Genomic DNA, 12,003 nt, shown 5'->3' on the forward strand with positions numbered 1-12,003 from the left:
TGACACAATAGAGAGGGCTGAGTGTGTTCCAGAGCTGCAGGGTCACGTCCACGCTGTGGCACGTCCACAGGTGTCGGGGGGTTGGGGTGCCCACTGGGCAGGGGCCTATCTCCGGGCCAGGGCAAGGCAAAAAGCGTACAGTCCCAAAGACCTGATGTCGTAGAAGTAGGAAATGGATGGTCAGAGGAGGAGGCGTGGGAGGAGAAGGTCTTGCTCTGGGGAGCAAGCAGGGTACCTCAATGTCAGCTCCTAGGCAGCTTGATTTTGAGATCCCCAGTGTGTGTCGACACAGGACCAGGGTCAGGGGAGCCCTTTGGCTGTGACACATGCACCGGGGTCCTGGCCATCATGTGACCTGGTCGTGACCCCTGAGCAGTGCCTGTGGCCAGGCCTGCGTGCCTTCTGTGCTTTGTCTTGTTGAGCTGCTGTATTGTCCTGTGAGGGCGGCTGTCACACACGTTTCCAGTGATGAGCCTGAGGCTTCTGGAAGTTAATTACCCAGAATCACTTGGCGAGTCAGTGGTGAGCTGATCCTTGAACATAGGTCTGACCCCAAAGCCATGCTCTTATAAGGGCCAATGTTGAACTTGCATTTAAATGGTTTATCTGTTCTAAGGAAGACGGTGTTCTTTAAATCACTTAGCGTGTTCCTCCACTGACCTACTTCATCAGACGCTGTTATTTAAAAGGCAGGTTCCAAGAGAACACAGTGTAGGGAGGAAGGTGAGCACCCGCCTCTTACTAAACGGAGGTCAGGATGTCACGTCCCTGCGTTCACAGCTGAAGAAAGCCCTGGACGACGCCAACTGCAGGTCCGTGGAGGTGTCGCGCACCAACCGGGAGCTGCGGCAGAAGCTCACGGAGCTGGAGAAGCTGCTGGCCGGCAGCAAGGAGAAGATCAAGAACCAGAAGGCCCAGATCAAGCTCCACGTGTCGGCCAAGGCGAATGCTGCTCAGAACGTGGAGAGGATGAAGGTTGTAGGAGAAACTGTCTCCCTCCTTCCTCGGTCCCTGTGACGAATGACCTGGGAGGGCAGCTTCAGGGCACTCCCAGCCCCGTGGCCCGAGTTACAGCTGGACCGGGAGGGCAGGTTGCCCTGGGGGACCGTCTCTTCCCGCCACGATCCTGCTGTGTGCATGTCACGTTCCAGCTCCCACCTCCCTTCACAGGGCCGGGACAGGGCTCTGCTGGGCGGGGCCAGTGGGCGGGGGGAGAGCCCAGGAGGCCTGGGGACTGAACTCACATGGGAGTCTTCCTGTCCTGTCGGCAAAGAGCCAGCCATCCACTGACCTCTGGGCTATCTCCGTTTCCTTTCAGCAAATAGAAACGGAACTGAGGCAAATGGAGCTGATTAAGGACCAGTACCAGAAGAAGAACTACGAGCAGGTAGATGATTTCTAGACTCTGTTTACCCTTCACATCAAACCCCAAACTTGGGCCCAACCGCCTGCCTGTCTGTGCCCCCAGTCGTTGAGCATCCAGAGATTTGTGTCTGAGATGACGAACCTGCAGAAGGAGATGCAGCTGCTGGCCAAGAGCCAGTACGAGACCTCGGCGCGGAACAAGCAGCAGGAGCTGCGCCTGGAGGCGGAGCGGAAACTGAGGCAGGAGCTGGAGCGCCGGTGCAAGGTAGGAGGTCAGACTCAGCCCAGGGTTATCAGCTGCACACGGCCGAGCCCCAGCGTCAGAGCACCGGGTTTCCTAGATCCCGCAGGAGAGAGGCTGACCGGTGGCTCGTCTTCCCTGAGTCCCAGGGTCACGGTGTCTAGGAAAAGCCTGGGCTTCAGCTACGGCACATGCTCCCGTTTCCAACTGAATAAAAATGACAGTCGCCTTTTCAGTGACAAGCTCTCCTGTGCAAAGGGCTAGGCACGCAGGAAGGTTTCTGAGCTGAAGGCCATGGTTGGCGGGGACGTGGCGCCGTGGCCCCTCCCCGTGGCCCGCTGATTCCAAGGCGGGAGCTTTTGGTTGATACGGTCCATCGGGACTTTGTAAAAATCTTTGTGTCCCGTTCTCAGGAATTGGAGGAAACGGTGAGACACCTGAAGAAATGTAAAGAGGTGACGGAGAGTAAACTGAAAGAAGCCAGTGTGGAATCAGAACAGGTAAGCAGGGCCCAGGCACAGCCACCTCGCAACACACCTTGAGTCAGCGTAGCCCTTCCTCACCCTAGTGAGGCGCACGGCAGGCAGGAGTGGAAACCACTTTTAGATTCAGATGCTGGGTCCTGAGGAGAGACTAGAGCGCTGAGGTCCAAGTCCCTCCCCTAGCGAGAAGGGAGGCCGGCAGGTGCGGGCTGAACACATCGCTGTGCCGAGTGAACTGACGAGGGGGAGCTGGTTCAGTCTCTACCGGGAGGTGGAAAGCAGGCCTCCTAGCTCGTGACCTGCTTCCTCTGTTCTAATATCTCCAGTTGGCTTTGGGAGGGATTTAAAGTCATACATTTTAGAGCTGGAAAGGATCTTTGAAATCATGAGTCTCCCACCTCCGCCCCTCTTTCCAGATGAGAGAACAGATTCTTAAGCTTAAGGTATCACGTGATGTTGCTTTCAGTTGGCCACGGTTTCCCCTTTTATAGCGTTAACTTAGATGGAATAAGAAAGAGACTGTGGCCTGCGACACGTCTGAGCGAATGCCAGCTGGGACCCCAGGGCCCAGGAGGTTGCCTCCGCTGCGAGCTCCCCAGGTCCGCCAGGTTAAGCCCATGCTGTTAGTGATAGACGGCTCCGAGTAAGTTTCACTCCATGTTAGCTGCCTTCTCGTTCGCCATGCAGGAGGAGACAGGATGCACAATGCCATTCCAAGCATCTTTCTTCCACTCCTGGTAGAAGTGCTGGAGAAAGGTGGGGTTCGGTTTGCTTTGGGGGGTGGGAGTGTCAGTATCACCGGGCTGCACGCAGACCTGGAAAATGCCTTAGCTTTGTGGCTTTCTCAGCGTTCATACGAGGGAGCTCTCTGTCCTGTACCCACTCGACCTGGCAGCACAGGACAAGGCCACCCACTGCTGAGGACCTGCTCCACGCAGGCGCCAGGCGGGGAGTGGAGGGGAACGAGCCAGAGCCTGTTCTCACGCACGTGCCTTCCCAGGCAAGAGAGACGGCCGCTCAGAGCTCAGCATCAGAAACGAAATGCTGCCCACGAAGCAGCCAAAGTGGGCACAGTCCTTTCACTCTTTACTCTAGAGGAGGTTCCGCACCCGTTCTGAAGCAGCCTTCTTGTAAAATACACCTCTCTTGGCTCTGCCTTCAAATTACCAAAGTGCCCCAGCTACTCAGAAAAGTGCCACGCATCTGTAAGCACTCAGCGAGCCTTTGTCAATAAGTGAATACTGGTTCCAGCTCATCTTCAGAGACAGACCATCCGAGGGACTGTTTGCTCTGACAAAGACAATGTGGACGTGTGTGCTTCTGAGCTCAAGTCTAAGCTATTTATGAGAAAGGAAATAAAAAAAATGCTACGTACAGTAAGCTGGTCCCATTTCCTTGTAATTCATTCTGTTACTTTCAGAAAGCACAACAGAAAAATCAGGCTTTACAGTTTAGGGACTTTGGGAGAACTATTTAGTCTTAAAAAATAAAAGTCTAAATTTCAAAACATGGCTTGACATTTTAATCTTGAGTGCCATCTTGTCCTGTCATTCTTCTCTCCCAGCTTCTGCCTTGCCTTCGTCCACAGGCAGGAGCCCTAGGCAGGGCGTGAAAGCCGCAGGCCCACCTGCGCTCTCTCCTCCACTTTGAAAGTGACCCTCCCACCTAGAGAAGGCGTGCGATGCACACAGGTGCCAGGACCCTCCATCAGCATTGGGGTCTCTTACTGCCTAGGTGAAAGGTCTCCCGAACTTATACACAAAGAACGTCTGTTGTTGTCACTTTAACAGTAACATTCATGTGTTCAGATAACAGCTAACCTGGAAGAGGCTCACCGCTGGTTTAAGTGCAGGTTCGACGGCCTACAGCTTGAGCTGACAAAAAACCGGCTGCAGAGGCTCCCCCAGGAGAGCAGGTGCTGGGAAGAGGTGGGCATCTCGGCGCGGCTGCCTCAGCAGTCCTTAGGGCTCTCAGCACAGTCTCGTCATCAGCTCCCCTCTCTCTCTCTCTCATCTGTGGCTTTCTCTAAACCACCGCAGGAAAAGCAGTGAGCTAAGCTTTCCTTAGCAGTCCCACCTCCCGCACTGTCCCGGTTAGCACCACCCTGAAGGATGAATACCCAGAGCAGGCCCAGGCCCAGGCCCGCCTGAGTGTGAGCAGTGCCGGGTGTGGTTTCTTCCCTCCAGGACCAAGACCAGAGGCATGACGCCATCTCCACCCAGTCTATCCTGCACCGGTGGGAGAACAAACAGAACCTCAGGCTGATGCCCAAGAAGTACCATCCTGAGCTGGAGAGGAAGTGACGCCCTGACCGCGGAGGAACTGCACCCACAGCCGTGCCGGGACCTGAGCCAGCGCCGGGCTGGCCTGCTGCCACCGCCCCGGACACGACGTCCACAGGGCTGAAGATTTGGACCTGAGTTTATCCCTTTATGAACTCTGATGATCAATACAAAACACCCATCTTTTTCTTTCCCCGTTTTCCACCCAATAAAGTTATATTAATTTGTGTATGATAATCGAGACTGTTGCTGTTTTTCTAAGTGCATTCTATCAAAAGCACTTAGCGAGGTTCTCTAGGCAGCTAGATGACAGGACACTGCTTCCGGGACTGTCCCAGCCTGACGTCCAGTCTCACATCTTGGAAATAGAATCACCTGGAAAGTGGTAAAAGCTACCACTGTGTTGTAGGGTGATTCCCAGGCACCTGCAGGGAGCCCAGTGTCTCTATGTCAGGGCTCAGCGTGTGAGTGCCCGGGAGGCTGTGGTGAAGGTGGTCAGTACAGCCATCCGCGGCTGCGGGAGGCTCTGTGCGCAGCATCCCGCTCCCCGGCAGGAGCAGTAAGCCCGCTCGCGCTCTGCTCCCAGCCGTGAACGGGGGAGCTAACCAGCCACGCACACAGGTGGCACAGGACCAGCTTAACTGCCGCTCAGGTCACAGCAGCTGCTGCTGCCACCATCGGGCCCAAGTCAAGGGCAGCGAGGCCACCGGAGAGAACGTCAGAGACAACTTGCAGGAGCTGTGAGCCCAGCAGGCAGATTGTCTGGTTCGGGACAAGCCGAGCTGCTGGCTGTGGTGGCCGAGCGTGCTGGTCAGCCAGTCTGCCTTGGTCAGAGCCGACCGCTGAGCCTGCGGAGCAGGGGGCGCCTTTCTCTGCCAAGGCCCACGTGGACCTTTATAACATCATTCCCGGGCCAGACACAATACCAGCCTGGAAATCAGCCTGCTCCAGGGGGTCAAACATTTCATTAACTCGCCCGATGCCTTGGCAGGGCCTAATGATGTCGGCCTTATACGGCCTGCGAGCCAGACGCTCCCACCCTTACGCAGGGTTTTGGGAAACGTGGATGTAAGGATGGGAAGACTTTTCAGAGAAAGGCTGAAGTGTCCCACATCCTCCGCAGGAGTGTAGCTACTTGGGTGAGACTCGTTGGCTAACTGGCTTTCAGAGCAAGTTCCCTGGAGCGTGTGGAACTCCCGAAGTGAGGGACTCTGGCGGGTGGGACGGTGCACGCTCACACTCCAAGGGGCCCGTGCTCACGCACAGGTTCCACGCTGGCTCTGATGGCTGCGAGTTCCCAGGCCGGCAGAACAGTCGTGTGCTGTCCATCTACTGGGAAGGTGGGAACAGTGTCTTCTGCGTGCCCCCTTGTGGTTAGGATGGTGGCTCTGAAGAAGCACGTAAGAATGAAAGGACATTAAACAACTATTGTATTCATCCAGGAACAATACCAAGTGTTAACGCTGGTGTGGACACCTCTCTTGTTAATTCCTTTGGCTAAAGAATTTAAACTGCCTTGTTGAATCTCCAAAACTGGGCCAGTTATTTAGCGCAGCGGCCGCCAACCGGTGGTCCGCAGACACTGGGGGTCCGTGAGGTCCGGAAGGTTGGCGACTGCCAATTGAGTGGCTCTTCCAAAGTGAGGGATCACATCTGTAGATCTCAAGTGGTCTAGCTCCTATGGGATTCGTCCCTTTAGACTTTTTGTAAGGAGATAGAGTTAACTGAAGGTTTGGGGGAGTCATCATCTGAAAACACCCAGAGATGGGAGTAAGATTGATGTTATTTAAGGGTACAAACTTGCAACTAGGAAATAAGCCACAGAAATGTAATGCGCAGTACAGTGAATACAGACGTGTTGTACGGCAGTCATCAAACTTGCTTAGAGGCTAAAAATTATTCCAACCACTAAAAAGAGGATAATTGTGCAAGGTGACATGGTAATAAGTGTGGCTACAATAACAATCATGTTACAATGTACAAATGTATTAAAAGATGGCGGTGGAGTTGGTGGATGCTACACTCACCTCCTGCCCAGGACCAAAGCGGAATTCCACCTGAATCACAGAACGAGCAACCGGGGCCAGCTGGACGGGAGACTCACAGCCAAGGGCTTACGAAGCAGGAGGCTCACAGCCAAGGGCTTGCAAAGGCGCCGCATTGAGACACAGGGTTGGCCCGAGCCCACGTGCTGCTGTGAGAGTCTGGAGGGATGTCTCAGCTGCACGGGTTCCCCTTGAGTGAGGGTCCCAACCCCCTGCCCTGCCCCCCAGCTCAGAGCCGAGAGAGAGAGAGAGAGAGAGAGAGAGAGAGAGAGCGAGAGAGCGAGTGAGAGCCACAGGAGGAGCCTGCCTAACCCCTTGTGGCTGTCTCTCCACCAGGAAGGCGGGAGCCTGCTGGAGACCCAGGCGCCTTCTTACAGGGCCAATGCACTGGCTCTTTCGTGCAGAGGGAGGGCTCTGAGCAGCTTAGAGTCGGGGAGAGACTGGGTCCTGTGGCTCGGGGACCGGGCAGAGGGTGCCAAGGTCCCTGTGCTCAGTGCCTCTCCACCCCACCCACACACCCCATCTTTCCTGGGGGGGCACTCCCTCCACAGGGCGTCTGCTGGGCGTCCTGCCTATTCTGGGAGGCTCTCGAGGAGGCCCAGGCGGACTGGGGGTCGCAGAGACTGTGACACTGCTCCGATGCAGTGCCCCCTCCACGTGGCCACATCCGGGCTGACTGAGCGGGTACACTGCCCGGCCTCCCCTGACGGCTCCCGGAGACCCTGCCCCACCACCGACGGCTGCAGGCCCCTCGGCCTCGGTGCACCGAGGCTGTTGCTGAGGGGCCTGAGACCCAGCAGCGCCGGTGCTGAGTCTGACTCGGTATCACCCTGGAGAACACGGCTCGCCCTGCCTGTCGCAGCTCCTGGACAGCGAGGCTCTTTCTGTGACAGCCTACGGGCGGCCTGCAGGCGGAGGCAGGGTTCCAGGGGCTGGGCCTTTTGCGACCAGCTCACAGGCTCGGTGCTGGGGGACGTGGCCGTGGCCATGGCAGGCCGTGTGGCCCCTCCCACATGCACCAGACCCAGCAGAGGCAGCCACCAGCTGTGTTTCACTTTGTAGCTCAAATAGGCAGGTCAGGGCCAGTCACAGGCAGTGGCTCACCTTGGCCCACACCAGAGTCCTCCCAAGAGGCCCCAGGAGCAGGCTTCAGACCACACCATCCCATGACCCACTAGCTCCACCAACGGCACCCCCAAAGGGAGACCTGGCGGGCACCCGGCCCTCACTGGGCGCATTTCACTTCATGTGGTCAGCACCTCCCACAGCAGCCCGGACGCTGTGGTCAGGGTCAGTCCTCATAGCCAGCCAGCCTGAGGGTCCACACCACCCAGGGACGAGATGAAGGAAAGACACAGGAGTCCAGGAAGCACAGAGCCTGGGACTCACGCCAGCAGGAGGCTCACTGACCCACACCAGGGACATTCCCGGAGCACCCAGCTCAGGTGGTCAGGGAGCCTGCGCCCACCGCTGAGCCCTGCAAGACAGCTACAACATAAGGCCACCTATCAAGACTGGGAGACATAGCAGGCTTCCGTAATACACAGAAGCCCAGAGAGACGGCCAAAATGCGAAGACAGAGAAACAGGCCCCAAATGAAAGGACAGGAGAAATCCCCAGAAAGAGGACTAAATGAAATGGAGGCAAGCAACCTACCAGATACTGAGTTCAAAGGTATGACCTGATACCAAAACCAGACAGAAACGCTTAAAAAAAGAAAATTATAGGCCAATATTCCTGATGAACATAGATGCAAATATCCTCAACAAAATACTAGCAAACCAAATCCAATAATACATTTAAAAGATCATACACCATAACCAAGTGGAATTTATTCTGGGGATGCAAGGTTGGTACAATATCCGCAAATCAATTGATGGGATACATCACGATAACAAAATGAAGGATTAAAAACCCCACAATCATATCAATAGATGCAGAAAAAGCATTGGACAAAATTCAACATGCTCTTATGGTAAAAACTCTCAGCAAAGTGGGGATGGAGGGAACATACCTCAACATAAGCCATATGTGGTTCAATCGGGGGAAAAGGAGACATATGTAATACTTTAAACAATAAAAAAAGCGCCATATATGGTTAACCCACAACTACATTATACTCAATGGTAAAGAGCTGAAAGCTTTTTCTTTAAGATCAGGAACAAAACAAGGATTTCCACTTTCACCACCACTTTTTTTTTTAATCCTCACCGGAAGATATGTTTCCATTGATTTTTAAAGAGTTGAAGGGAGGGGAAAGACAGAGCTGAAGAAACATCTACTCGAACCTGGTACCCTTCAGTCCCTGGGTCGATGCTCTATCCACTGAGCCAAACCAGCTAGGGCCACTTTCACCACTTTCATTCAACCGAGTAGTGGAAAATGAGGCTCCGTGACCTCAGCCAGGTGAGGCCTGCAGGTTCCCGATTTCTACTGCCTGATGCTCCACGCAGGTGCCCACACCTCTCCCCACCCCTTCCAGGCCACTCGGCCTCAGCAGCGCCAGGTGAGGCACTGGCTGACCCAGCTACCGCCCTGTGTGCTTTCTCTGACTCCGTAGCAGAGCCCATGTCCCTCCTCCCATTGGAACGAGTAAGAACACCAGGGTTTTTGCCTCGAGTTGCCTGAGGTTGGCCTGCAGAGCCAGCACAGGACTCCTCACCCACTGCCTTTACTTGTTTAATATATTTTTATTGATTTCAGAGGGAAGGGAGAGGGAGAGAGAAACATCAATGACGAGAGAGACTCATGATCGGCTGCCTCCTGCACGCCCCACACTGGGGATCCAGCCTGCAACCCGGGCACGTGCCCTGACCGGGAATCAAACCGGTTCATAGGTCGACGTGCAACCACTGAGACACACCGGCTGGGCTCCCCTCTCTTTAAAAACATACACGAGGATGCTCTCGACTTGCGCCAGAGACAGTGTCTGCCTTCGCCCTGAGCCTGAAACGCCCGTGCAAAGGAAGCCTCCGGCCGAGGGAAGCCTTCAGCAGCAAGCACACGGCCGGGACCCTCTGCGTGGCAAGTGGCACCCTCACAGCATCGCAAAGGAGGGCCTTGGAACTCCTCGGAGACTCCCGCTCGCTCTAGAGGTCCGTGCCCCCCTCCCCCCCCAGCACCATGTTCTGCCTCCAGACCAGCTCCTCGCCCCGCCCTCTGCTATTTCAGTGGCTCCTGTCTCTTCTCCACTTCCTGTCAGTCCCGATGGACTGGGGCCCGCCTGCCTTCTCCAGGGACCTTCCTAAGAGCTCACTTGATTTCCCAGGGCCTCCCTCACTTTCCTAAACACAACCCATCTTTCTTCCGAGGTTTCATGTTGGCCATAAAGGGGGATTAATTTTGATTATATCAAAATTCTTGAGTTTTACAAAAAGACAACATAAGTAAAGTGAAAAACGTGTTTAAAGACTTACATCCAGATGAAATAAACAAGGCCTACCTACAATTAAATTAAATAAAAAATAGGACGCACTGTAAAAAAAAAAATGGGCAAAGGATATGACAAAAGCAATCCAGAGAAGGAAAAAAGCCAAGAGGTTATAAACACATGAGGAGAGACTTCAACCTTGCAGCACGCAAATGCAGCAGCCATTCTCCGTCTGCCGGCTGGGGAGACCCACAGTCTGACGGGGCCTGGGAAGCAGGCATCCCCACACATGTGCTCGGCCCCAGGAGGGCCGTGTGCCCAACTCCGACCATAGCAGGGACAACTCTGCTCCCCCCTGTGAGGGCTACACCAGCCCCTGCACGCCCCTGCATCTTGGAGGGAAACTAGCTCTTCCCCAGGAGTGGGAAGGCCTTGGTGTGGTTAACATCCACCCACAGCACAACTTCCGCGTGTCCGTCTCTCCCCAAGCTTATCAACCACTGTCAGGCCTAGAAGTGGGGACGGGGGAGGACACAGGCCCAGGAGCGGGAGCAGCTCACCCCTCCTCTCACCTCCTGCAGTCACAGGGCATCTGTAGGCTTTGCTATTCTCCCGGAAACACAGTCAACGCGGATCGTTCCCACTCACCGCAAAGCTGGTCCTGTGTCCAGACAGCGACTGGAAGGCAGTGCTTTCCAAGCCTTTCAGGAGGCACCGGGTACACCCGCTGTGGGTGGGACCCCGGCCACTCTGGATCCCGGCTCCCCCAGGCTCGGGGCCTCACTGCACCTGCTGGGCCTCCGCAGGGGCTTCGGGGCACGTGGTGCTCCCTCTAGCGGCCAGCCTCCCGCCGTCAGGTCGGCGCACCAGAGCTGGAGATGCAGGGCCAGGCCTGGCCCACAGCAGACGTCCCCAGCATCTGTATCTTGGAAAAGGACTTCTTTCACTGTCTATAGGCCCGCGGTTTTGTTTAACTAAGAAATGCCTGTGCTGCATCCAAACCCCTCGGGAACTAGAACCTGAGATTAGAGCCCAGACGCCAAGTATGGGAGGAGGAAACAGAACAGCTCGCACAGGCCTCGCGCAGCTGTGCGTCAGTGAGCCTGAGTACCTGTTTACTGGCTCTCTTTCCTCCCTTCCCTTGCTTGCCCTCCCTGTTCTGAATCTAAACACCTGGCTGTCTTTATTCAAATGCCAAGTGGTCCTGCTAATTCTCACCTTCAGCTCAGCTTGCTTTCCTTGGGGCCACAGACGGTGAATTTCAGGATGACCTTCAGGTGGGATTAGAAACTTGTGCATGATGTGCTTACCTTGACATCTGCCAACACTGTTTGATCCGGGCCAAAAAGTGGGCAAGGAGCACACAGTAGGGCTGCAGGTGTCCTCTCAGTGCCCCGGAGGCCCGTGCGGGGACAGAGCTTTCCACATGAGATTGTTCAGACCTGCAGGATTCCCCAGATTTCTTTCCCAGTGAAAACAGGTGGCACCTGCCCTGTGTTTGGAAGCTGCCCGTGTTCCGCTCACAAAGCCTGGGAGACAGCACACGTGGTTCACATTTGTTATCCTTTTCTGAGCCGTTTCTTATTATTTCGCTTACTTTAATTGATTTTAGAGGGAGTAAGGGGGAGGAAAATGAGTGAGAAACATCAATTTGTTGTTCCACTGACGTATGCATTCATTGGTGGATTCTAGAGAGGGAGAGGGGGAGAGAGGTAGAAACATCAATGATGAGAATCATTGATCGGTTGCCTTCTACACGACACATACTGGGGATAGAGCCTGCAACTTGGGGGAATAGAACCTGGGACCCTTCAGTCCTCAGACCAATGCTCTATCCATTGAGCTAAACCAGCCAGGGCCATTGGTTGATTCTTGTATGTGCCCTGACTGGGGATCAAACCCACAACCTTGGCACATTGGGACGAAGCTCTAACCAACTGAGCTACCCAGTCAGGTCCTCTGTTTATTTAAAAAAAAAAAAATACCACTACCACAAACAAAAGTGGTCGGTCAGTCACTACCTCCCTCTCCCTTCCTTGGTCAGATAAGGAGCACCTGGAATGGAGGGCATGCAGTATCATGCCTCGCTCACATGAATGCCAATTAAAAGTTAATCTCGCCCAAAATTAAGCTTAATGTTCTGGAAAAGGTTAAATGCTGGCACAACTGTATTAGAGGAAGTACAATTCTAAATTTATAGGAATGTACTGCCACCTAC

At 54.7% G+C, this 12,003-nt stretch overlaps 1 protein-coding gene across 2 annotated transcripts in view; it reads left to right on the forward strand.

Moving 5' to 3' along the window:
* Positions 1–4,607, forward strand: part of CCDC150 (coiled-coil domain containing 150) — a 42,385-nt gene extending 37,778 nt beyond the window's left edge. Inside the window, exons 21-26 of one of the 2 annotated variants that reach the window (XM_014461048.2) lie at positions 781–975; positions 1,319–1,387; positions 1,469–1,630; positions 2,020–2,106; positions 3,897–4,016; positions 4,275–4,607. In XM_014461048.2, coding sequence (XP_014316534.1) covers positions 781–975; positions 1,319–1,387; positions 1,469–1,630; positions 2,020–2,106; positions 3,897–4,016; positions 4,275–4,391 — 750 coding nt within the window. In that variant the 3' untranslated portion in view covers positions 4,392–4,607. The remainder of the gene's footprint in view (positions 1–780; positions 976–1,318; positions 1,388–1,468; positions 1,631–2,019; positions 2,107–3,896; positions 4,017–4,274) is intronic. The other variant, XM_023759784.1, reaches the window with a different exon arrangement.
* Positions 4,608–12,003: the final 7,396 nt, after the last annotated feature.

Source organism: Myotis lucifugus, unplaced genomic scaffold (genome assembly GCF_000147115.1).
Source record: "Myotis lucifugus unplaced genomic scaffold, Myoluc2.0 scaffold_3, whole genome shotgun sequence".
NCBI classification, from domain to species: Eukaryota; Metazoa; Chordata; class Mammalia; order Chiroptera; family Vespertilionidae; genus Myotis; species Myotis lucifugus.